Genomic DNA, 25,106 nt, shown 5'->3' on the forward strand with positions numbered 1-25,106 from the left:
TGAATCTTTTTAGAGATCACTATGGTACTTACTACTAATAGTTTTTTTTATAGAAAAGGAGGATGACCCCCGGCCTCTGCATCTGGGAGATGCATGCGGCCACTTTCTAGATTATTCTCGAGGACCTTACAATGTATTACAACAATATGCCTGAATCCGCCATCTTGGCATCAAATGCCACTACTCCTATCCATATGATGAAGGGGCGCTAGCTGGGCCAAATACCCAGTCCACTCACCTAAGCCTATCATCAAAAGCCAGAAGCCCCAGCCGAGCCACATACCGGGTCTGGGGCATGAACTGGTCTGACGCACTCACATGTGTCGTCGCCGCCATCTTCCGCTGGTCCGTCTTCAGAGCAGATATTGAGGCTTCTACCTTGTCAGGCCACTCGGCCATCGACGCCACCATGACGTCAGACAACAACCCCCTCCTGCGCGAGTCCAGCACCGCGCATCGGGTGCCGAGTCTCCATTGCACCACGCCGTCGAGATCCGCCGTCATCAATGTGCAGGATGAAGCACCGCTCCACCAAAAAAAGCCGCCCACTGGTCCCTCGAACCCGTGTACGCCTCCAAGAATGACGCCCCCAAGGAGGAAACGACACCAACGCGCTGCCGTCATCTGATCTACTGATCTAGGGTTTCCCCCGGAGGTAGCAGATAGAGGTCTGGAGCTTCTCCACGGCGAGGCCTTCAAGAAAGTAATGACACAAAAGAGTGCCGCCAACGCCGGTCTTGGCAACAAGCCGAGAACTAGGTTTTCACCCGAATCCGCTGAAGGAACCTCCATCAAGCATCGTGTGCACGGGTCGCCGCCGATCTGAGCCGCCGCACATTGAGGTCGCACCGGCCCGATCAGATCTGTCCGGAGGGCAAACCACACATGGTGCCGACCCAACCAACAGGCCCTTCATGCCGCCACAGAGGCGCCGGGGCCTGCACCACGCGCAGCCGCCCTGCCACCCATGCAGCCCAGGACGGCCAGCACCGCCGCATCCCGCCGACGGCGCGCGCCCACCAGATCCGAGCCGAAACGCCCCGATCCGCCGCCAAAACGGTCAGCCGCCGCTCCTCCACCGCGAGGAAGAGAGGAGGGGGCCGCCGCTCCCTGGGGCCGCCGCCCCAGCATCCAGTGCCACCGCGCCGTAGAAGAGGCCGGAGGGCCAGATCCACGCCGGCGTGCAGCTCCGCGACGCACGGCGCGCCGTCCAGGGCTGGCCTTCATGCGTGACGGGAGAGAAAAGGCCCGCCGCCGCCGGCAGCCGCACGGGCTTTGCCCGGCGGGGACGCCCGACGGCGGCGAGGGGGAGGGAGCAGGAGGGGGTGGCGGCGGCGGCGAGGTTAGGTCACCCGAGCCGCCCCCCTGGAGAGCGACGCGGGTGCGGGGAGTTAGCCTATTCCAAACATATGGCTTGGTACATTTTGATAACACACATGATAAATTCAATTTCTGAAGTAAGTTGAACTCTATTCATCCATACATGCTCATCAACTTTTGATTTTGCACAGTGTTATATTGTCTGACATTTTGAAAATGCAGTTTGAGAAAACGATTGATTTTGCACAGTGTTATACATGCGGACATGCAAGCACGGATGAAAAAAGTGGGAAATGAAAATAAAATAAAAAGGTAAATTAATCAAAGAGGAAAAGAAAAAGGAAAGATCTGCATGAATCTCCGTGTGAAATCAAATGGGGGTAAAGGTTAGACGAAATTTGTTGATTCTACTCGAGAATCAGCAAAAAATAATTACATAGGGCAGGACCGACTAATAAAAGCCGAACCGGATTTTGAAGAGTTTTAGTCGTGCTTTTGTTTGAGATCAAAAGTGAAATCTCTGTCTTGATTGATGGTTACAGGCGCTACTTATACAATCTGGAGAGACGCGATCGAAGAGAGGCGTCGGTTCCAGGGGGCAGGAGCGAGAAGCCGTCTGTGCGGGACAAACCGCACGACGGTTTGGGCAAGGGGATATTTTCCCCTAATTACAAATTGTAATTAATTCTAACACTCCCCCTAATCTACACTTGACCATGTAGAACCATCTTCACGATTATCTGGGAAGCTCTATCATCTCAAAAGATTCTCCTTCAAAAGTTCTTCATAAAATCTTTGATGAGATCCTGAAACATATACTCACAAAGAAAGATAGCATAATGTGATGTCATTAAAATGAGGATATCTCAAGAAGAGACTCCCCCTGACACCTGCAAGTCCCTAAGTCCTCGCATACCAATTCCATGAACACATTTCTGGAACGTAGAATTTGGTAGAGACTTGGTAAGTAAATCAGCAAGGTTGTCGCATGATTTGACTTGCAGAATGCTTATTTCCCCGCTTTTCTGAAGATTATGGGGAAAAACCATTTAGGAGAAATATGCTTGGTGATATTACTCTTGATGTATCCTGTTTGCATCTGTGCAACACAGGCCGCATTATCTTCATAGATAATGGCAGGTGATTTTATCGAACCCATTCCACATGACTGTTGTATGTGGTTTATCATTCTGCGAAGCCATACACATTCGCATGTTGCTTCAAATAATGAAATTATTTCAGAATGATTGGTAGATGTTGCCACCAGAGTCTGTTTCGAAGACTTCCATGATATAGCAGTGCCACCATGTAGGAACACAAAGCCGGTCTGAGATCTGGCATTATGGGGATCAGACAAATAACCGGCATCTGCATATCCAATCACATCAGAGTCCTGGTTTTTCTGGAACTGGAAAAATAGGCCAAGATCCTTTGTGCCTTGGAGATATCGAAAGATATTTTTCACTCCAGACCAATGACGTTTGGTAGGAGCTACGCTATGTCTAGCAAGTAGATTCACTGCAAATGCAATATCAGGTCTTGTGCAATTTGCAAGATACATAAGCGCTCCAACGGCACTAAGGTATGGAACTTCAGGTCCCAACACCTCTTCTCCATCATCCCTTGGTATGAACGGATCTTTCTCTATGTCTAGAGATTGAACCACCATGGGAGTTTTAGATGGATAGGATTTGTCCATATTGAATTTCTCCAATATTTTCTGGATATAGGCAGATTGGTGTACCATGATTCCTGAGGGAAGGTGCTCAAGTTGAATACCTAAGCAAAATTTGGTTTTACCCAAATCCTTCATCTCAAATTCCATCTTTAGGTGATTGCGTGCTTCATCAATGTCTGGTGTGCTGTCGATGATGTTGAGATCATCAACATACACAGAAATGATGCAAAATCCTGTAGAGGACTTCTTGATGAAAACACATGGGCAATCAGCACTATTGGAGTAACCTTTCTGAAGAAGGAACTCACTGAGTCGGTTGTACCACATCCGTCCCGACTGCCTTAAGCCATATAATGACTTATTCAACTTTACACAATACATGTTGCATTTTGCATTTTTATTCGGGACTGAGATTCCATCAGGAACCTTCATATAAATGTCTGAATCTAGTGACCCGTAAAGATATGCGGTCACGACGTCCATCAACTGCATAGATAGACGATTTTGCACTACCAAAGATATAAGATATCGGAAAGTGGTTGCACTCATCACTGGAGAATATGTTTCAGTGAAATCAATGTCGGGTTTGCGTGAAACCTTGTGCTATGAGCCTTGCTTTATATCTCACCACCTCATTGTTCTCATTCCGTTTCCGGAGAAAAACCCATTTGAATCCCACAGGGAAAACACTGGGAGGTGTAGGTATTGCTTCAGTGAATACCTTTCTTTTGTTAAGCGAGGCAATTTCTGCTTGGATTGCATCCTTCCATTTAGGCTCGTCGAGGCGCTTTTGGCACTCAACAATAGACCTTGGATCATGATCAGTGAGAAGGGTATCTGCAATCTTTTCAGCAAAATATATGTCGACAGTCGTGGTCTTACAGTCAAATGATTCTCCAGAATCAACATAGTTGATGGAAATTTCCTACACCCCTAGTTACTCTTCGTGATTCCCCAATACGATTGAGTCTGGGTGTTCCGATGTCCCAGTCAGTTTGTGCACACTAGAACTGGGTTGTGGAGGTTGCCCTTCCACTGGGTGTATACTACCCATCAGGTGTTTGTCAACGTTGAGTTGACCTGCATTTACTGATTCTGAGGTTTTTCTCCTCGATTTCCTTTGCTGCTTTCTAGAAGCATGCTCCAGGTCAGAGGTCGTACTACTCCCCCTCTTTTTGGGAATAGGGAGTTGAGTGGTTTTTATTGGTACCTCCACTCTTTCTGGCGCGTTTTTGGCCGGATTTAAGGATTTTGTAACACCTTTCAGGTCAGTAAATGAATCTGGCAGATTATTTGCAAGATGTTGCAAATTAATGATTTTCCGAACTTGAAGTTCGGTCTCATGGGTACGTGGATCAGAGGATGAAATGGCATGAGCATTCCAATCAATTTTCGGGCATTCTTTCCGGTACTTGAAATCTCCCCCTAATGCCAGAAAATGTTCCTCATTAAATATGCAATCAGCGTGACGGGTTGTGAATAGATCCCCAGTCAGGGTTTCCAGGTACTTGATAATTGACGGCAATTTGTACCCCACATAGATCCCCAACTTCCTGTGTGGGCCCATAGATGTCCGCTGTGGTGGTGAGATCGGGATGTATGCAGCACATCCGAACTTACGCAGATGGGAAATACTTGGAGGATTTCCATGTACCAATTCCAGAGGGGAAGAACTGTGATATGCAGTTGGCCTCAATTGTATCAAGTCAGCAGCGTGTAAAACAGCGTGACCCCAACAAGAGGTTGGCAAGTTGCAATTCATCAACAAAGGTCTTGCAATGAGTTTGATCCTCTTAATCAATGCTTCAGCCAAACCAATTTGTGTATGGACATATGGAACAGAGTGTTGAACTTCAATCCCCAAAGCCATGCAATAATCATTGAAAGCATGTGAGGAGAATTCTGCAGCATTGTCCATTCGAATTGACTTAATTCGACTTTCAGGATAATGGGCTTGCAACTTAATGACTTGCCTCATTATCTTGGAAAATGCATGGTTTCGTGTGGATAGAAGACACACATGTGACCATCGTGTAGATGCGTCAATCAGAACCATGAAATATCGGAAAGGTTCAGATAATGGCTGAATGGGATCACAAATGTCTCCTTGAATACGTTCAAGGAATTGAAGTGGTTCAGCTTGTATTTTGAGGCGCGAGGGCCTCAAAATTAGCTTTCCCGTGGCACAAGATGTGCACACAAAATCTGAAGATTGAGGAAATTTTGACTCAAGCAAATTATGACCAATGGAATTGCTAGTAATTTTTCTCATCATCCCTATTCCAGGATGGCCTAGGCGATCATGCCAGGTTTGGAATGCATTAACATTCTAAAAAATTACTTTGTACGCAACATGTTCCACGGGTTTGATGTACGTATAGTACAAACCAGACGATAGAGAAGGAATTTTCTCATGTACCTTTTTGCCATATCCGTCATCTTTAGTAAAGAGTAGATACTCCTCTTTGTTGTCTTCATGGGTTTCAATGTGAAAACCATTCTTACGGATATCTCGATAGCTGATCAGGGTACGTGATGAGTCGGGATACAATAAAGCATCCTCAATCGTCATTTTTGTACCGCTTGGGAGGGTGAATATGGCACGTCCAGTACCAACAATCACTGTATCGCGTCCAGCGATAGTTAGAATATCTCCATTCATCTTTTTCAGAGTTTGGAAATATTTCATCCCTCGTATAGAGTTTGTGGTACCACTGTCCACAAGGCATAATTCCTCTTCCATCGGATTGTCCTCGTAGAAAACTATATAAAACAAAAGAATTTTCAATAAGAAAACCTCATGTTAATACATAGAATACAATCTTTATTATATCAAATGTGTTGTTACAATACAATATAAAGACAACAACAAACTTATGTTCTTATTACAATCATCACAAATGGACATAATTAAGTAGATCACTAGGAGATTGAGGGACTAGTCGAAGTCGCCAAACACATTGTTTGCGGTGTACTCAATCAACGTGTTCTCCATTTCTGCAGTATCCTCAGGCAGATAAGGAACCATGGCGTTGCTCGGTCCAGGAGGAACATCGTGCGAATCACCAGCTCCTTTTGCGCTATCCGGGTGAAGGTTGAAGTTGGCTTCAAACCTTTTCCCTTGAGGTGCTTTGCGTCCCTGAGATTGCTGGTACAGCATAACCAGATGCTTGGGCATTGTGCACTTTTCAGTAGAATGCGTGTAGCATCCACACTTGCTGCAAAGCTTGGATTTATCAAACCTGGGCTTTGAAGTGCCTTTTCCCTTGCCTAGGTGTCTAGATCTCCTGTTCCCATTGCGCTTTCGCTTATGCTCGGAATTGGATTGTTTACCTCGAGAGGTACCATTAAACTTTTGTCTATTTGCAACATTCAAATGAACTTCAGGTAAAGGTTGTGCCCCAACTGGGCGGTGAGAGCCATTCTTAGCGAGTAGCTCATCATGCTTTTCATCCTGAAGTAACATGTGAATAAGCTCGGAATAGACAGTGTAGTTACGAGCATGGTATTGCTGTTGGAGGATCCTATCTGAAGGGAGCATAGTAGACAAAGTTTTCTCTATCTTCTCCCCCTCAGTAGGTTCCTTCTCACAAAAACACAGTTTGGAACATATCTTATGAACAGCATGATTGTACTCACCAATGGACTTGAAATCCTGAAGACGGAGATGAGTCGAATCATGGAGTGCTTCGGGCAGGACTACTGCCTTCTGCTGTTCATACCTCGTTTTGAGGGCCAGAAACAGAGTACTAGGAGATTCCTCCTGTAAATACTCAGACTTGAGATCTGAATGAATATGGTGCCTTATGATGAATAAAGCATCATAGTTCTGCTGTTCTGTCAGCGGCGTGGCCCCAGCCGGGAGAGGAGTCTCCGGGGGTTGTATTGCACGTGCTATCCCACGAGACGCAAGACTGATCTTGATGTCCATAGCCCATGTAGGGTAATTGTGGCCATTGAGGGCAAGCTCCTCAAACTCTTTGGCAGTCATCTTCGCCTACATGGGAAACCAGAGATAATTAATTTACGGGTGGTAAATTAAAAACCATCATGGTTGTGTAATAAGAATGCAAAAATTTGATACTCAAGTGTAAACTTGAAAATTTCTCAACCTCAATTATGTGAACATAACACTTTGAAGATCACATAGATCTCACAATAATAGGCTACATCGCCACTACCTTGTGTATGCTACAATTCAGATATAAGGAATACTCGTTGGAGGTAATCGCTTGTCGAGAATGACAAAGCGTAGACCTCACGGTAAGAGGGGATAATCTGCAAATAAGCAGTAGATCCCGACTCATTACCTTGTGATTCCAAATATAGTGAGGGAGAAATATTCAAAAATTTGCAAGTTTGGTGTGCGAGAGAAGATGATCTCGATCGCTAAAACATGTTCAAGAGAACTTGATATGTGGTAAACACATGGAACATGTCATTCTTCCTAGATGAAATCCGGTACTTTATTTATATTATCAATCCATTACATAATATAAACACACTAATAATTACACAAGTCCTAGTCAGATGTAATCTAGAACTGGACTAGAATGTAAGTAGCAGTCAAACTAGGTACTAAACAATACTAAACAGAGTCTAAAACTGCACCATATACAATAATTAGTACTAGACTAATAAAAACAGAGAAAAAAATCCACACTACTGGCCGGCCCACCCGCCGCAGCACCGCACAGAGAGGAAACAGCAGCCACCACGGGCGCCTGGGCCTGGGCCCGCCCGGCCTTTGGCCGGCCCACGCGCCGCCGCACCGCATAAGAGACAGGGGGAGCGGGTGGATCGGATAAGGGTCGGAGTATCCGAACCCCGCACCACCACCTCTGCTCGATCCCCACTATCACACGGCGGCGCCGGCGGGAGGAGTGGCCGCCGCAGGTCCTCGCGATTCCGGTGGTCACCGGCGTAGCACCGACGACCCCTCCTCGTCCGAAGAAGAGTCGACGACGACGTGATCCGGGCGAGCGATTTCTGGTGCGGCGCTGGCGAGTCCGAGGCTCGCCGGAGCCCACGAGCCGGCGCGGCGGCCGGTACGGCGGTTGAGGGCGGCGACGGCGCGCCCGAAGAGGCGGCCAAAACGCCGCTCCGCGCGGATGCTCGGGCCCGCAGAAACCTCCAATGGTGGTGGGGAGTTGACGCCGGCACCTTCCATCCTGACTCCGAGGCGGATGACGCCGGAGGAGCCCGTGGGCGCCGACACGAAGCCAAGCGCGGCCTCCTCATCCACAATGGCGCGCATCGGGACGGGCGCGTAGCCAGGAGGGCCACGGCTCAGGCCCAACAGCCTCGCCGACGGGCGTCGGCATCGAGGGCGGGAGCCACGCGACCGGTGGAGGTGGAGGTGGAGGCGGAGATCCAAGGGGCAATCCAGGCGCAGCGGCGGCCCCATTCATCATCGGGGCGCTCGGGCCGGCCACCATCCAAGGGTCGAGCCCCATGGGCGCATGGCCATGGGCGCGAGGAGCACCGCGGTGGGCACGTCCTCTGGCGCGGCAACCCTGTCCCGGGGCATGGTGAACACCACGGGCGCCATGTCCAGTGGCGCGGTGACCATAATGGCCAGCGGCGCAACGGCCGAAACGACGGACGGCCTGCATCCTGCTACGGAAACGTCGAAGGCCACCAACGCCATGGTAGCGACGACGGTAGCGACGACCGTCCTCACGGATCAGGCGGAGAAAGAAGGAAACAAGGCCAGGCATCTCACCGGCGGCGAGTGCTCCCTCTCTTCTCCTTTCTCTCTCTGTTGCCTTTCGCTCTCGCTGGTTGTCTACGTGCGTGATAACGTGTTTGAGATCGAAAGGTAAATCTCTGTCTTGATTGATGGCTACAGGCGCTACTTATATCATCTGAAGAGACGCGATCGAAGGCAGGCGTCACAAACCGCACGACGGTTTGGGCAAGGGGAGATTTTCCCTTAATTACAAATTGTAACTAATTCTAACAGCTTTTACAAAGGGGATGGACTAAGCCACGCTGTCATTTCTGCAGCAAACATCTCGTCTCAGTCCCCGCGGATAAATACGCCCGCGTACAACAACCACCTTCCCGTTCCCCTGTTAAACCCCACCGCAGCGCACCGCACCTATCCCGCACCGTAGCAACAGAAAGAAAAAAATCTCCTCCTCCTTCTCCTCCGCCGCCGCCGCCGCAATGCAGCGCCTCTCCATCGGATCGCCGGGCTCGAGACCCAGCCTGGATGCCGCCCCCGCCGCGGCCGCGGACGAGGCGGACGAGAAGGCGACGGGGAAGGCGGCCAGGGCGGCCGCGCCGGACAAGTCCATCCACCTCGTCCCCCTCCTCACGCTCCTCTGCCTCCTCGTCCTCTTCCTCTTCTCCCACGACCCGGCCACTTCCCGCGCCATCGCCGGTAAGTAGCCAGCCAAACGTTCGCTCCACTCCCTTCCCCTCGCCGGCCCTGCTCCTAACGCCGCTCGCGCGTCCCTGCAGATTCGCCGCCCGTCCTGGCCGTCACCGCCCGCTCCCTCGAGGCCACAGGTAGGCGATAAGACTCGCGATGAACACGGCAGTCTCCGTCTGCGTCCCGTTCCCCCATCTCTTACCTCGTTTGATTTTCTCTCTCTCCCTTGTTCGTTCCTGCAGCGGACACGACGCCGTCGGTGGCTCGCGGCGGCGCGCACCAGCGGCTGAAGGCGGACCCGACGCCGCGCCGCGGGCGAAGGCTGGGGGCGCCGCGGCGGTGACGGCGACGGCGCGGAATTGGGGAACGGGGAGGCTAAGGCTGGCCCACGTCCGCGCAAGCAGCTAGCCGTTGGAACGTACTACGACGCGTCCTCAGCGCACGTCTCTTTCTCTCCGCCCCCGTGCTGCGTCGTTGGTGGAACTTGAATGGCCGCGAGCGTTCGTCTTCCTGTGGCCTCTATGAAATTGGGATTAGATTACCAGCCGCCCATCGCAATCGTCAATCACCATGTGTTCATACCCCATCGTCATTCTTTTCCCTTCGGTTGTTCACCTGCCATTGATTCTGTGATTCTTTTTCCGTAATTGGTAGTACTGATGAGGAAATTGATGGATAGAATTCTGGTTCAGGTGCGTCGGATTGTCCATCGTCTTTGAACTGGTTTTTGTTTTTGCCTTTGGGGTCGAATGAATGGGACGGGCGGTTAACGAATGAATGGGCTGGTTCCAGCTTTCGGGGCCAAGCTGCCGCAGGGGATCACGAGAAAATTTATTGTTCGGCAGCAGTAAAGTGGACAGACAGGCCACAACATACTGGACGCTGGTACATTCACGTTGCTGCTGCTAGTGCAACTAGGCCTGGCTGGCTTGGCTTGGCTTGGACTGGGTCCACTGGAAGCCTCAGGTGTAACGACTATATATGTCCAAGCTGGAGCCAATGCCCTCCATTTCTCACTTTTACAAGATTCATAGAGACGTTTACAGAATGCAAGTAATTAACCTTGAAAATGATCTTTCTATAAGTATGTGCATCTTTGTATAAGTAAGCTATGCCACCGTGGGTATGCGATATGCCCGATCACATTTGCAAACAGATTTACCATCACGGATCGAGGGTAGTAGGCTCGCAGTGAGGCAGGCTAGCAGACAATAGCATAGTGCAAATGTAGCGTTAATTCTAGAGGAGTGATGAGCAAATTTTGGACTAATGGATGACTTTCGCGGGACAAAGCGGGATGCCGCTTGCACCCCTACACGCAGGGCAAACTGCATCTCCATGAACACTACAAAGCTTCATCTCTGAAACAAAAGCAAACAAGAAAATGAAAAGGGAATACAGCAAGGAACAGAAGCAAGAAGAGATGCGAGTGGCAATCGTCGGTGGCGCCGGGGAGCACAGGCAACTGAGCAGTGGCCACGGAACGAGATCCATACACAAGTGCTATCAGCAGCAGCGGCAGCGTACCCCATTCCTCCGGCAAGTCACATCCACCGACAAGGAGCTTTAAACACACGAATGCTGGCTGCCGCTAGCCCGGGTAAACAACATAGAGCACGCATAACCCAACACAAATGACCAGTGAAAATGTGAAAAGAAATTGGGCAAGGCACGGCCTCAAAATCTAAACAAATCCTGCAGAAGGGATCTAGCAAGACATAGCCCTAACTGAAAACTTATTCGCACAGATCAATAAAACCAACAGGAACATTTACTGTATCTTACTGAATACATAATGATTCTGTGCTTTATTTGTAGCCAATCATTTCAGATACGCGCTGGATTTTCTTCAAGAGAAAAGTTCATATTAGAAGGCAGCAACTAAAAGTATCGTTTGAACTAATTACACCCTTAATCACTGCCTTATCTAACTGGAGTGTTTTGGTGCGGGCTGCTACCATCTTCAGTTGCCAAGCACTTTCGAACTAATGTTTGCTCATGATGACAACCACATTCGGAAAGGCACCTTCAGGTTCACACTGACATTGAACACCACCACTGGGAAAATAAAGACTGGCGCAAAACCTTCTGTGGGCACTAGCAGAAAAGTTATTCTTCTGAAGTGTCAACTTTCAAATCATTGCCTCTGAAACAAAGCACTGATCAGACCCTACATCCTTATATCATGCTTGCCAATATATTATCAAAGCACTTGTATGCTTTCCCTTGCATTATTAAGCTGTGGGCCATGGAATAGCTCGTACAGTATATTTAGAATACTGCAAATCTGTGTTCAATAAGCTGCAGAGGCAACACAGGCCGATGGACAAGGGAGAATGGTGACTACCACAGAACACTGATAGTAATTTATAGCACAATCCCAGAAGTATCAGGGGTGCAAAGATAGCTTTAATGTGTGTCTCTGAGTACAAAACCGGCCTACATTATTATTATAAAGTTTCAACTTTCAGATCATTACCGCTGGAAAAATCATAGTTAGGCCGTACATTCTTATATCATGCTTGCCAATATATTATCAATGCAATTGTATCCTTCCCCTCACATTACTAAGCTGTGGGGCACTGAATAGCTCATACTAGTATGTATAGAATAGCACTGCAAGTCTGTGTTCAACAAGCCGCAGAGACCATGTAAAGGCAGATGGACAGGGTGAGCAGTGATTACTCAAGAACACTGGCCATTTACTAATATACTCCCTCTGTTCCTAAATATAAGTCTTTGTAGAAATTCCACTATGGACTACGTATGGAGCAAAATGAATGAATCTACACTCTAAAATGCATCTATATACATCCGTATGTGGTCCATAGTAGAATATCTACAAAGACTTATATTTAGAAACAGAGGGAGTACTTGGAAGAAAAACCATGCTGTTATAGCAAAAACACAGAAGTGTCATCGGTGCAAAGATAGTTTTGAATCATCTAGCTTTGAGTAGAAAACCAGCCTATATTCTTCATTTGGGTCAATAGTTATTCCGCAGCAACATCAAAGTGTGCCGTGTTGGGCTATCAGACTGAAGATCAACTTAGAAGTGTTCAGGTAATAATGTGTTTTTAGGACCTTCTCTTGTTTGAAGAATGAACAAAGAGTAAGCAACTGGAATCACTTATTAGATGCATAAGAGGAAGCCGCCAGCCAGGCATGTAAGATCACAAACGGCTACGAAACAATCCCATACAAAAAGGATGACCCAGTTGACCAAGAAGAAAATATACCTTGCATCTTTTCTACTGCCAGGCTATATTGTATTCTAGGACAAAATGCCACAGTTATTCTCTTTTCTAAACTTCAACTCACAGGTGATAAAAATAGATAGTTGACACCCACGATGTATTATTGTTGGTGAAGACTGAAGATCAAAGATAATGAAAGTGTATGTGCTTATCAATATTTTACATTTGAGAAAAAGGGTTTCCCCCCGCTTTGTATTACAAAGCAAACACCGATACATCCAACGATAGGTGCTGGGGCCGCAGCATAGATAAGCCCAAAGAAAAAACAGAGAAAAAAAGAAAGAGAAACAAATGCCAACAACGGCAGATCAACGGAACGAAGACGACCGGCGACCGCTGCACCCTCCGGAGAAGTACCACCACTCTCCCAGCACTCCGAAGCGCCGCGTACCAAGCAACACCTTCAAGAAGGAGGCGACGACGACGCCGCTGTTGCCCGGACTAGTCCTAGGGTTTCCCCCGGTACGCGGGGGGCAGTGAGGGGAGGGTGTACCCGACGCCCTTCAGGAAGGTCCGGCGGCACCCACAGGCGTCATCGCGTCGGGGCCGGACGAGCCGCCAGAGATTTCTCTCAACCCAAACCCCCACCACCACCCCAGACGAATCATAGTGCACCACCCATCACGCCGCCCACCAACATGTGCCACCATGGTCACCGCATCAACTTCGCCGTCTCCCTGAGGTCACCGACATGAGGCCTGGAGGACGGGAGAGGAGATAATGGCCTCGGGGGCATCCGCAACATCGCCGACGTGAGGGGACAACCACCGCCGCCGCCGCGGAGCCGACCGGACGCACGGACAAGGGGCCTGCCAGGCGCCAAGGCCCGGCCGGACCCGAGAAGGGGTCTGGACAGCCCCTGTCATCACGCTGCAGCTCGCCGGCCGACGAAGCCGCCGCCGCCCGCAGACCACCGCCTCCTCGCCACCAACCAGGGAGCAGTGTCGCCGCGCACCGAGCCGCCGGCCCGCCCTAGCCCAGATGGAGCCCGAAAGGGCCCAGATCTGGGCCGCCCGGGCGCCGCCGGCCACCAGCACCGCCACGCCGCCCCGCGACCAACGGCCGCGCCGCCGCACCAAGGACCCTGAGGCCCGCCGCTGAGCCGCACCGCTGCAGGCCGAGCTGCACCGCCGCCAGTGGGAGGCCCCCGTGCCTCCCCAAGTGCGCGCGGGGAAAGGACGGCCCGCCGCCGGCGGCGCCGCGCGAGCAGGGCCCGGTGGACCTCACCGGCGGCGGCGGGACGAGAAGGATGGGGAGGTGGGGCTGGAGGAGAGGAGGAAGCGGGGGTCCGCCCGGCGCCCGCGGGGGGCGCGCGAGCGGACAAGGCGGGGGAGGGGGGAGGGGAGGGGGCGCGACGCGCGCGGCCGCGCGGCCGGTGGCCGGAGGTGGCGGGAGGGAGGGGGGGGCGGCGGCGGCGGGAGGAGTGGGGGAGGAACCCTAGTCGCCTGGGGGAGGGGGGGGGTCATCAATATTTTACATTGGGAGGAGTGGGGGGAGGAACCCTAGTCGCCTGGGGGAGGGGGGGGGTCATCAATATTTTACATTTGCACCTACAATGTGTGACACACTGCATCTCAAGACTTATCTGAGAATTTGTTTTGGATCAATTTGCAAGGATTTGGTGGCAAAAGGCACAACTCACATCATCATAACACTTGGATTACTTAAATGTAAATCATGGCATGTACCTGAAACTGATTTGAACAAGTTATGAGCAGCAGCATCACAATTGGGTCACTTAAATATCCTAGCATGTACTTGGAAATGATTTAGCAGAATGAACTAAAGGTGATAGCCCCTAAGAGCACAGCCTGGATGGAAAGCCTATAATCCCTAGCAGTTCCTTGTCTTCTTGGACGCTTGATCCAGCTCCGCAATTTTCCCCTGTTGCTTGGGCAGGTAACCACCTGAGAAGAACATGCCAAGCCGGAAACAAACATAAACTCTTGTGATCGTATTGCAAACAGTATCAATTCGAACAATAAACCATAATCAACCCTAAATTCTTATGCTCATTTTGAATTTGAGTGAGATTTATGGTGTTGTTACCTGGCCTGGAGATGAGGTTGATGCGGGAGCGCGGGGCGGCGAACATCCAGCTGTTGTCGTCGAGCGACCTGACCTCCTTTTGCAGCGCCTCCATGACCTCCGACTTGAGCTCTGCGGGGGGAAGACCAGCCAGACCAATTCGACTGCTTAACCGAGCGGCGGAGGAGAAAAGTGGAAGGGGACTAGGGTTGCGAGGTGCCGATGGCGATGGATTTACCGGCCATGGCCTCGTCCTTGCGGTAGAGCGCGTCGATCGAGTCGGCGAGGTCGTCGGCAGCGGAGATCGCGATCGCGCCTCCCGCGCTCGCCGCCGAGACGGTCGACCTCGCCGGAGAGCTCATCGGAGATCGGCCTCGTTTGAAACGCGGCGCCCTTTCCGTAGGGGTGGTCACTGGTCAGACAACGGAATTATAGGACCCCGCCAAGTGGGCCGTGTAAATGGGCCGGGCTGCTACTGCACTCTGTAAGTGGGAACTGGGAAGCGATCCGTTTGTCTCTCTCCCCCATTCTCCAATCCCCACGACGAGATCCATCCACCCTAGAGGCCAAGAAGAGAAGGGAGGAGAGAGAGAGGCCGGCGGCGGCGGCGGAGCAGGCGATCGGAGATGGTGCGGAAGGCCAAGGTCGAGTTCGACGAGAGGCCGCCGGATGACTTCGACCCGAAGAACCCGTACGGGGACCCGGTGGCGATGCTGGAGTACAGGGAGCACCTGGTGCGGGAGAAGTGGATCCAGATCGAGACCGCCAAGATCATCCGCGACCGCCTCCGCTGGTGCTACCGGATCGAGGGCGTCAACCACCACCAGAAGTGCCGCCACCTCGTCGACCAGTACCTCGAGTCCACCCGCGGCGTCGGGTGGGGCAAGGACCACCGCCCGGCGGACCTCCACGGTACCGCCACCCGAATCCTAACTCTGCCTTCAGGCTATGGTCTCGGTTTGTTTCACTGGCTGATATGGTTCGGTTGACTGGTGTCGCGCAGAGCCCAAGAAGGTGGTCGAGGTCGAGGACTAGCACGGTTGCTTCCGCCGCCATTCCTGGAATGGAGAGGTCAGGGTGATTCTTGTTATTATGTACGCACGATGCAGTTTGTGGTGAAATGCACATGATTTGTTTCAAATGTTTATCATTCCATTAACCAATTCAGATTTCTGTTTGGGGTCACATCGCCATGCTTAGATAGTTGGGAGCTTGGGAATGTGGTAGTACAACACCAAACATTAGCACTGGTGAACATTTTTGGTTTATAGGGGGTTTGAACTAGCACAAAAGGTTTTGTCGAGGAGTTGGGGAGGAAGGGGTTTGAACTGGAAGGGTGTTTGTCTTGGCACCTAACTGTGTGTGCAAACTGTTCTTTCCAGCTTGTATTGAAATGGATTTTCCTCTTGTCGAACAAGAAATACTGCTTGTCATGCGGACGAGGGGTATTAAATCCTAAAACTTCCCAAAGAAATATCCCTCACTCAAATGCCCACTAAGTTGACTCATGACTTATCCCCGGACCAAACCTGGGTGAAAAGGAGATATATGGTAACGGGCTAGCATCGTTTTCCCGATGTGTTACCTCGCTGCTAAGACTCACTGTTGCTGCTGGCCTATTTCTTATTTTTCCTGAACCTAAGTTATTTGAATCAAAATCTACATGAAGTCAACTTTATATAGTGTTTACATTTAGTGATATCCAGACAACTAATATTTTGGGATGTTTTTGGTTCTTGCGATCATATTTCCCTGGATCAAATCATGATCGATTCGTAATTTGTTAGCCATCATCATACCTTATCTGGCCTAACAATGAAAGGATATCATGATTCACACATCGATGCTATAACCTAGTTCACCTCAATTGTTAGTAAAGCTGGATTGCTGAGGTGTGCTCTGATACTCAGGCCCAGGTAACGGGTACTGACTAACAAAGGCAGTCTGCTCTTTCAGAGTACGAGGAGTATCTTTGCTAAGCGATTTGTCATTGCATCATCCCTTTTGGGAGTGAGCTAAAGCTACCCTTAATGCCTGAAATCACTTTTAAGTTACTTTTGAACAGTTGAAACAACCAGTCCCTCCATTCCATAGATCTTGTGGTGTTGGTTTTAGTTCAAATTTGAACCAAAACCATGACAAGAATTATTTGAACTAAAACCACGACAAGAATTATGGAATGGAGGGAGTAGATAGTACCATGGACTAACACAGGCCGTCTGCTCTTTTAGAGTCGAGCTATACAAGGAGTATCTTACTACTCCCTCTGTTCCAAAATAGATGACTCAACTTTGTACTAACTTTAGTACAAAGTTAGTATAAAGTTGGGTCATCTATTTTGGAACGGAGGGAGTATTAACTAAGCGGTTTTTCATTTCATCATCCCTCTTGGGCAATTGAGCTAACGCTACACTTAATGTCTGAAATCACTTTACTTTTGAACAGTTGAAATATCTAGATAGCTAATTTCTTCCTGTAGTTGCCCACACATTTTTTTAGAACCACTGCATGAATTCATCTTTAACAGTTTCTTAAAGTCCATGTAAGACAGTACGAGGGTTTATCTGATTTTCTTACTGGGAACATCATCTTCCACTACTCAAGCCTTGTATCATGTTCTCATTTCAGGAAAAAATAAAGATAGTGGAGTCTCTTTTGATTGAATTTATAATTTTGTTAATATCGGGGTGAAAGAGATTTAGTTGCACATATTATTTATTGCTACTTACTAGAGCATCTACTTGGCATGTCTCACCATTTTCTAAATGTATTGAATGCTACTCCCTCCGTATCAAAATATAAGACGCTTTTTGATACTATGTTAGTGTCAAAAAACGTCTTATATTTTGATACAGAGGGAGTATCTACTATGCTGATTATTCTGCCTCATCTGTCTGTAATTAATCGTCCTTTTATTTTCTGCCTTGCAAATGCATTTCAACTGTCTAAGAATTCTGGTGACTGATCTATTGGAATAAAGTAGACCATAGCACTGACCCTTCTATTTGACGCGCAGGTCATCTTTCCATTCGAAGTGAAGTAACTTGAACTGCCGCAGCTCCTCTCTTACCTCTGAAGTTGCTGATAGGCATTTAATAAATGATGATGCGAAGCAAACATTGTTGTGTGGTGTCTGTATTTTTTTTTGTTAACTTGAAGGAGTTAAGCAAATCGTTGCTTGGACTTACCTACCTTGTTTCCAGTTTCATTTATACAAATGATGTTTAGCTGCCCTTGCCTTTGCATCTTGAGTTTACAACTGTACGAAAGACGGCTCTTGCTGTGCTGTACGAGTTCTTTCTATTTTGTCCCTGTGCTGCTTTTTTGTATGAAATGGGCTGCACATTGCCGTACTGACTGAAATGTGCAGGCAGCTGAGATTCAGGTGCCTTTGGAGAATGCAAACCAGAGATTCATTTAACTAGAGCTTCCAAAACAGAAGAATTATAAACAGAATATAACATTTCTAATTAACTGGTTTGCCTTCGGAGAATGCAAACCAGAGGGTCATGTAACTAGACTTTCCAAAACAGAAAAATTATAAACAGAGTAGTCTAACATTTCTAGTTAACTGGTACTGATCCTGATGCTATAGAGTTACATACATTCTCCTTGACACAACAAGGGGCTGCTCTAGAAAAACTAGCGGGATGCTGGATATAACGTTTTCAGGTCAATATGCCCATAGCGTAATGCTGAAAAAGTTTGTCAGAACCGATACGTCAAAGCAAGCACGATTGCCCCAGTTGCAACTTCCGGATTTGTTTGCCCCAGTAGAAGTTGAATTTTCTGCAAACTGGAGCAATGGTGCTTGCTTTGACGTTGCCATTCATCCAGTACTCATCAAACTGCATCATGTGTCATGCGTGCTCTAATTTTCAACCTCAAAATAAATCTTCACTATTTCAACAGCACATGAAGTTGTAAATATTCATCAACCACGGTCCCAATAACAGAACAAATTTCTAGTAAAGGAAAATAGGTCATTATTCAAAACATGAAGTTCGAGCGGCCGGAAAACAAAATAAAATAAAGCAATGAATGGTTGCAATGCAAAATGCTTACGGCTATCTTGTTCACTCTTTCAACTGAAACTGATAAAGATAACAGCCAAATTCTTCCCTGCTGTTTTCACACTCTAAAGAAAAGTAAGGCACTATCACAATATCGCTATAAGGAAAACATGCCATGATGCAGCAAATAATCTGAAGTTGCACAGAGTCCAGTAAAACATGCAAGTGCATTCAGGGTTAAAAATTTCAAATTATGAAGGAATATGTGCAAAGGTTGCCCTCATGCAACTTACAAACGCTTCAAATTATGTTACTCCATAAAAAAGTGGAGTATTAAGCAGGAATCCATGTTCACATAGGATAATCATACGTGCAAATGAGAGTTTCTCCAGTAAACCAAATTTCAAAAACAGATAGTCAAGCATAGGGTAAATGACATCATTGCAGGTACATGTATATATTTAACTCTGATCACAGATGTAAAATTCAGTTTTGGATGATAGAACTGGTGCCACAGACAGAGCTGACTCAAGTTTGCATTTCAAATGCTAAAAGTTCAGAGAATTGCATAACCCCTTTCTTTCGAGGAGGTGATAAAACTCAGACCTCCAGTATCATTGGAAACATATTCATCATTTAGTACCACTAAGGTTGGGTTGCCATTCATCCAGTACTCATCAAGAACAAAAGATTTGCACATCCAGAACAAATATAGCTTCTTCAGAACTTGGCTTCCGTTCCCCCACTTTGTTCTAACTAAACTGGGTGAAGCAAATTACGAAGAACAGAAAGATACCTAAACAACCGGTATGACAGGAGCAAGGAGAGAGGATTTACATTGCAGGTCCTCCGCTTGCGGCTGGTTGAAACCCAAGTAAATCCAGAACCTGTTGATCCCCGTCTCCCCATCCTAATTGGTTGCTCGTTATTCCCCTCGAGTCTTGTAACCATCCTGCCACCTCACATTTCCCCCAGACATGAAAGAATTGCAGGTTTGCGAGCAAGCTATGCCGAGCAAATCCATCTCATTTCACAACAGCATGATTGCTCTGCTCCTCCTCCTCCTTGAGGGCCACGTCGTCCTTGTGAACCATATCCCAGAAGAAATTAGTAAGGACAATTTCGTAGCCGGGCATCTTCGCGTAACCGGGGAAGTAGTTGATGTCAATGACGAGATACCGGTCCCCGGCACGAACATCCCGGATCATGTCGAAGTTGAAGAGCTGCAGGCCCAGGGCACGGCGGAGCCCGCCTGCGATCTCGTTGACGAAATCAGTGGGCGGCATGACGGCGTCCTCGAGCCGCATGTCCTCGTAGTACTCCTCGGCCGTGCGCTGATTGGGGAGATTGGATACCTGCGAGAAGGAGATGGTGCCCTCGGCGGCGGCGTCCTCGAGGATCTCCTTCGAGACGTCCGGTAGGCTGCGGCGCTTGACGCAGGTGACGTGGCCGCCGACGACGTAAACCTTGAAGATGACGCCCCCGTGGTTGACGAACTCCTGCAGGACGAGCGGCGGGCGGAGCTTGCGGAGCCCCTCTCGGTGGTAGACGAGGGACATCTTGTGCGACTTGGCGCTGCCGTCGGCGACGAGGGGCTTGGCGATGAGCGGGAAGCGGAGCGCGGCGAGGAGGCCCGAGTCGGCGAGCGCGGCGGCGTCGTAGACGACGACCTGGCTGGGGATGCCGAAGGTGTGGCGGTGGCCTTCGCCGTCAGCGGAGGCGGAGGCGGCGTCGGAGAGCGGGACGTCGAGCTCGGAGACGACCTGGAGCATGGAGATGCGGTTGTGGAGGCGGTCGATGGCGTGGGGCGGGTCGACGACGGGGACGGAGGGGTAGCGGGCGGAGAAGGCCTGGAGCTGGGCGCGCCAGTCGTGGCCGTAGAGCTTGTGGATGACGAGGTCGAAGGGGCCCTGGTCGGCGAGGGGCCGCGCGTCGTCGACGGGGACGAGGTCGACGCCGCGCGCCGCCGCGCGGGAGATGAGCGAGGGCTTGATGAAGCTGTTCTGCTTCTTGGGCGCGAGCGCGTAGCCGACGACGTAGCGGCGGCTGTCGGCGGAGGAGGGCTCGGCGGCGGCGGCGGCCATTGCGGTCTGGGAGGGTTGGAGGAATCGGGGGATTTGGATGGGGTGGATAAAGGAAGGGGAGGGATGCGATGCCCTCTCTTTTATAAACAGATCGATTCGATCTGGAGTAATTCTCAGGTCGAAAGAATCCCCTTCGTCTCCTCTCCGCCCTGTCTCCGTGGACCGGGTCTACGCCCGTGGGCTGGCTGCATTTGTTAACAAATCATCGTACGATGCTAAACCCTCATGGACCATCTCATCTTTGTTTTGGGTGTTGGTTAACCATTGCTGTTCTAGTTTTTCCTTTCCGGGACCTGTTAGTCCTTTTCACGCGAGTTGGTTTTTTTTTAAACACAATCTGCACGCAGACACTCATACATACGCACATACATTTATTAGTATGAACGCATACGTTTCTTACCCTTGTAAGCATCTCCGAGAGACTGGGCATGCATATTATTTTGAGATCGATGAAGTCACCACAAACGTCTTCGTAGTCGACGGGAACATATCCTCTCACTTAACGAGCATCGCCAAAAAGTATGAAATAAATCCAGAAAAAAAAAACCCTAGGCCATGGAGGCGCGGTGGATCCCCCCCCTCCGCCGGTGGGAGGGACCCCGTTCTCGTTCTTGTTAGGTTCAACGTCTTCGTTGGGGCTGTGTGGCGGCGGCGATGTCCCTTAGAAGAAATAATGTCTCCCACGTTATATCCCTGTCCTGATGGTGTGTCTAGCATCGTCAAAGGGCGTGTGGAGGTGTGTCTCCGTCGGATCTCGTGGGATTCGACCGGTGCTGGTCTTTGGTAGATCTGTTTGGATCCAGTCTTCATTCGTCTTCGTTCGGGTGTTTACATGTTTGATTCTTCTGATTTACGAGTTTCTTCATCGGCGATGGTTGCTACTCTGGTGCGCTGGTCCTAGGGGCCTTAACACGATGATTTCCCGACTGACTATTATAAGATTTGTCTAGCTCCGATGAGGGAAGGGCGATAACGGCGGCGCGTCTTCGGCTTGCTCTAGTGCTTGTAGACGCCGCTAGGTGATCCATGGACATGATTGTAATTTGCATTATCTCTGTTGTTCTTTGTACTGCTATGATTGACGATGAATAGACTGAAAGTTTCTCCGAAAAAACTACTCATTTTATCTAGTTTTAGTAAGTATATTCATTCTAGGTCATTTCAGTATTTTTAGGTGTCCAAATGAGACCTCAATTTGGATACATGACCTTTTGTCGCTCTTTTCCCAAATAGCATGAGCGGAAAAATAATCTCAGCTAGCTTCTCCGAGCTTCTTTTCTTAATATATTAAAAAAACTCACAAGAAGTACAAAGCATCTTAAATATAATAAAAATTACATCGAAATTTCTAGACCAGCAAATAACCATTACCGCCGTCAGAACGAGCCACTAACATGGTGTTGTCGCCGCTCTCCTACTGAAGCCGGCCTGACCTTGTTGATGACAGTCGGGAAGTCTCCATGCACATGACCATAAGGACTAGCGCCCTGAAGTTGCAGTCGTCGTCGTTGAACCCTTGAATCGATCCGAAATGCCTAACATCAGATCTTGCTGTTGCACACGCACTACAAGAAACCCTAGCCTCATCTCCCCAAGAAGACAACATGCTTCTCTGGCATTAATCGGCTCAAATTAAAATGACTGCACAAATAATTTGAAACACGTGACATCGACTTGTTTTTTTTCTTTCAAAAGGAGGAAATACCTCCTGTCTATTTATTGATGTATGCAGACACGACAATAGTTGTATTTTGCGCAATTAAGAATGGGAAATTTGAATGATATGAGCAACTATTTTAACAAACACTCCTTCCATTCTATGTATAGGACATATGGGGTTTCATTAACAAAATGATTTAATAAAGAATTACACTAAATTATATATGGTTTAGATGGTATAAATTTACCCCGAAAAAGATGTATAAATCTATAATTTATAATACATAAATAGTTGATCCCCGCTAAATCTAATTCTCTCAACATGCAGCCCTCCACTTCATCAAATGTGTCATGTCATCATCCATTAGAACTATTTTGTAGCACATGCATACCCCAGTTTAATTGTTCCATATCCAATAGTCCAACGTACATGCATACTCTTTGTTCCCATATAATTACTTTAGAAAATAATAGCTTTCAATTGAGATCATTTCATTCATATAGAATGTATCCAAAATTAATCTTTAAAATCCCGCAACAGCGCAAGGGGAAATCGCCTAGTTTACAATGTTAAGGAAGTAGTTTTGGAAGCGAATACAAGAAACCAATTTCATCATAAAAATATACTTCTTTCGATACATATTATTTGTCGTTGATTTATACTGCACAAATATTTCTATTAACGAAACACAATACACTCCAAATAAAAGAATTGAGAAAAAATGTATCTATTCAACGCAGCCGCCACATCCTCTCCCAAGAGAGTTTAGGTTCCTTTTCCTCACGTTGGCGTCGTTGTCGGTCTACCTCGTGTCCGATGGCCCTAGGGCCATGGAGGTGTGGTGACCCCAGCCCGTGCCGACGGGAAGAATCCTGCCTTTTTAGGTGGTTATTTAGTTTGTTTAGGTTCATGTCATGCTCACAAAGGCGACGCGACAATGACTCCCAGAAGATGTAAAGTTCTACTGCTTAGCCCCGTCTCGGTGATGCGTTTAGCATCTAGCGCCATCCAAGGGCGTGCAGAGATGTGTCTCCGGTGGATCTCGCAGAATTCGGTCAGTGTTGGTTTTGGTGGATCTGCTTGGATCCATTTTGTGTTCGTCTGTCTATAGGTTGGATTCTTCCGATCTACAGTTCTCTTCATCGGCGACGGATGTTGTTTTTGTCTGCCGGTCCTTTGAAATCTTAGCACGACGAATTCCTTATTATCTTCTACAACAAGTTTTGTCCGACTTCAGTGAGGGAGGGGTCAATGACGCCGGCGTGCCTTTGGGGCTTGGCGCAATTCTAGCTCCGCCCCTGTTTGTTATTTTTTTATGATATTCTTTGTAACTGTCATAACACATGCTGAATAGAACCGAAAATTTTCCGGTATAAAGAATGGAGGTCAAGATTTAAGAATACCTAAAAAATATCTTGATACTTACATTGGAATTCTGTAGTTGAAAATGATGTTTCGCAAGTGGTGGCAATATGCTATACAGAAGATGTATGGATTCGTTGGACTTACCTTTTAGCATGATTAGCTCGATCATTAGATGGAAATCCAAAAATAAAAATGCTAGCGGAGTGGTTTCATTAGTCAAGCGAGGTCACTAGCACTAACCACATCAGGCTAAGGCCGATGCTTGCGGAGTTAATTTCAGAGAATCAGAGTGCCTTTATCCCAGGAAGGCTTATCTCTGACAATTCTATAATTGCTTTTGAATGTCTTCATCATATATAGTCGCTGAAACAAAACAGGCCGGCGGCGTGTGCTTACAAGCTTGATTTGTCGAAGGCATATGATCGCGTCGACTGGGATTTTTTGGAGAAATCACTTGGTAAATGGGGCTTCGCCCAACAGTGGATTTCTTGGATTATGGTGTGTGTGAAACCAGTCAAATATTCTGTCAAATTCAATGGACAATTGCTTGAGAATTTCATCCCCTCTGGAGGGCTAAGGAAAGGTGACCCATTTCTTTTTGTCGCTGACGCCCTGTCTGCTCTCATCTCAAAATCAGTTGATGAAGGTTCTCTAAAGGGGGTGGCTATTTGCCGTGGTGCACCAGTTATTTCTCACCTGTTATTTGCGGATGATACTATGCTGCTGTTTGAATCGTCTGGCCAGCAGGCGAGCATTGTTAAGGGGTTGTTGAAAACTTATACCTCAGCGACGGGTCAACTCATTAACCCAGAGAAGTGTTCCATCCTTTTTCTCAGACAATTGCTCTGATGTGGTGGCCGATGAAGTCAAGAGCACCCTTGAGGTTATGCAGCAGGTGTTTGAGCCAAAGTACCTCGGCCTTCCTGTGCCGGAAGGAATATTGCATAAGGGTCAATCTGAATCACTTCAGGAAAGATTGAGAAAGAGATTAATTGACTGGAGCGAACAATATGTCTCATCTGGTAATAAAGAAATTTTGATTAAGGCGGTGGCGCAAGCAATACCTACGCATGTCATGAGTGTGTTTCGCTTACCGGTCTCTGTTTGTGATGATTTAACACGAATGATGAGACAATACTGGTGGGGAGTAGAGAATGGTAAGAGGAAAATGGCCTGGCTCAGTTGGGAGAAAATGATTTTACCCAAGGACATGGGTGGTATGGGATTCAGAGACATGAGGGCTTTTAATCAGGCCGCTACTTGATACGTCTCCAACGTATCTATAATTTTTGATTGTACCATGCTAATATATATTCTGTTTT

General features: G+C 48.2%; 4 protein-coding genes across 4 annotated transcripts; 2 read left to right on the forward strand and 2 right to left on the reverse strand.

Annotated features, from left to right (window-relative positions):
* Positions 1–9,050: 9,050 nt before the first annotated feature.
* LOC123168433 (uncharacterized) lies at positions 9,051–10,072 on the forward strand. The gene is made up of 3 exons (XM_044586320.1): positions 9,051–9,386; positions 9,467–9,514; positions 9,620–10,072. The coding sequence occupies exons 1-3, from the start codon at positions 9,170–9,172 to the stop codon at positions 9,718–9,720; spliced, it is 366 nt and encodes a 121-aa protein (XP_044442255.1). The 5' UTR covers positions 9,051–9,169; the 3' UTR covers positions 9,721–10,072.
* A 4,143-nt stretch (positions 10,073–14,215) lies between these two features.
* Positions 14,216–15,103, reverse strand: LOC123181476 (protein SAMBA). Its single transcript, XM_044593742.1, has 3 exons — positions 14,901–15,103; positions 14,684–14,794; positions 14,216–14,541 (listed from the first exon to the last, which is right to left on the reverse strand). The coding sequence occupies exons 1-3, from the start codon at positions 15,022–15,024 to the stop codon at positions 14,468–14,470; spliced, it is 309 nt and encodes a 102-aa protein (XP_044449677.1). The 5' UTR covers positions 15,025–15,103; the 3' UTR covers positions 14,216–14,467.
* Positions 15,104–15,169: 66 nt separating this feature from the next.
* Positions 15,170–17,968, forward strand: LOC123181475 (NADH dehydrogenase [ubiquinone] 1 beta subcomplex subunit 10-B). Its single transcript, XM_044593741.1, has 3 exons — positions 15,170–15,574; positions 15,666–15,733; positions 17,679–17,968. Exons 1-2 carry the CDS (start codon positions 15,289–15,291, stop codon positions 15,695–15,697), a joined length of 318 nt encoding a protein of 105 aa, XP_044449676.1. The 5' UTR covers positions 15,170–15,288; the 3' UTR covers positions 15,698–15,733; positions 17,679–17,968.
* A 1,148-nt stretch (positions 17,969–19,116) lies between these two features.
* On the reverse strand, positions 19,117–20,824 carry LOC123181474 (inositol-tetrakisphosphate 1-kinase 5). Its single transcript, XM_044593740.1, has one exon. The coding sequence runs from the start codon at positions 20,757–20,759 to the stop codon at positions 19,701–19,703; it is 1,059 nt and encodes a 352-aa protein (XP_044449675.1). The 5' UTR covers positions 20,760–20,824; the 3' UTR covers positions 19,117–19,700.
* Between the last annotated feature and the right edge of the window lie 4,282 nt (positions 20,825–25,106).

This window comes from Triticum aestivum, chromosome 1D, assembly GCF_018294505.1.
Source record: "Triticum aestivum cultivar Chinese Spring chromosome 1D, IWGSC CS RefSeq v2.1, whole genome shotgun sequence".
In the NCBI taxonomy this organism is placed as follows: domain Eukaryota; kingdom Viridiplantae; phylum Streptophyta; class Magnoliopsida; order Poales; family Poaceae; genus Triticum; species Triticum aestivum.

Excerpts from the sequence above, each read along its gene's own strand:
- LOC123168433 (XM_044586320.1), top strand. The coding sequence starts at position 9,170 with ATGCAGCGCCTCTCCATCGGATCGCCGGGCTCGAGACCCAGCCTGGAT. Across the intron at positions 9,387-9,466 it reads CACTTCCCGCGCCATCGCCG|ATTCGCCGCCCGTCCTGGCC; the intron begins GTAAGTAGCCAG and ends GCGTCCCTGCAG. Across the intron at positions 9,515-9,619 it reads CCGCTCCCTCGAGGCCACAG|CGGACACGACGCCGTCGGTG; the intron begins GTAGGCGATAAG and ends TCGTTCCTGCAG.
- LOC123181476 (XM_044593742.1), bottom strand. The coding sequence starts at position 15,024 with ATGAGCTCTCCGGCGAGGTCGACCGTCTCGGCGGCGAGCGCGGGAGGC. Across the intron at positions 14,795-14,900 it reads CAAGGACGAGGCCATGGCCG|AGCTCAAGTCGGAGGTCATG; the intron begins GTAAATCCATCG and ends TTCCCCCCGCAG. Across the intron at positions 14,542-14,683 it reads CAACCTCATCTCCAGGCCAG|GTGGTTACCTGCCCAAGCAA; the intron begins GTAACAACACCA and ends TGTTCTTCTCAG.
- LOC123181475 (XM_044593741.1), top strand. The coding sequence starts at position 15,289 with ATGGTGCGGAAGGCCAAGGTCGAGTTCGACGAGAGGCCGCCGGATGAC. Across the intron at positions 15,575-15,665 it reads CCGCCCGGCGGACCTCCACG|AGCCCAAGAAGGTGGTCGAG; the intron begins GTACCGCCACCC and ends GGTGTCGCGCAG.
- LOC123181474 (XM_044593740.1), bottom strand. The coding sequence starts at position 20,759 with ATGGCCGCCGCCGCCGCCGAGCCCTCCTCCGCCGACAGCCGCCGCTAC.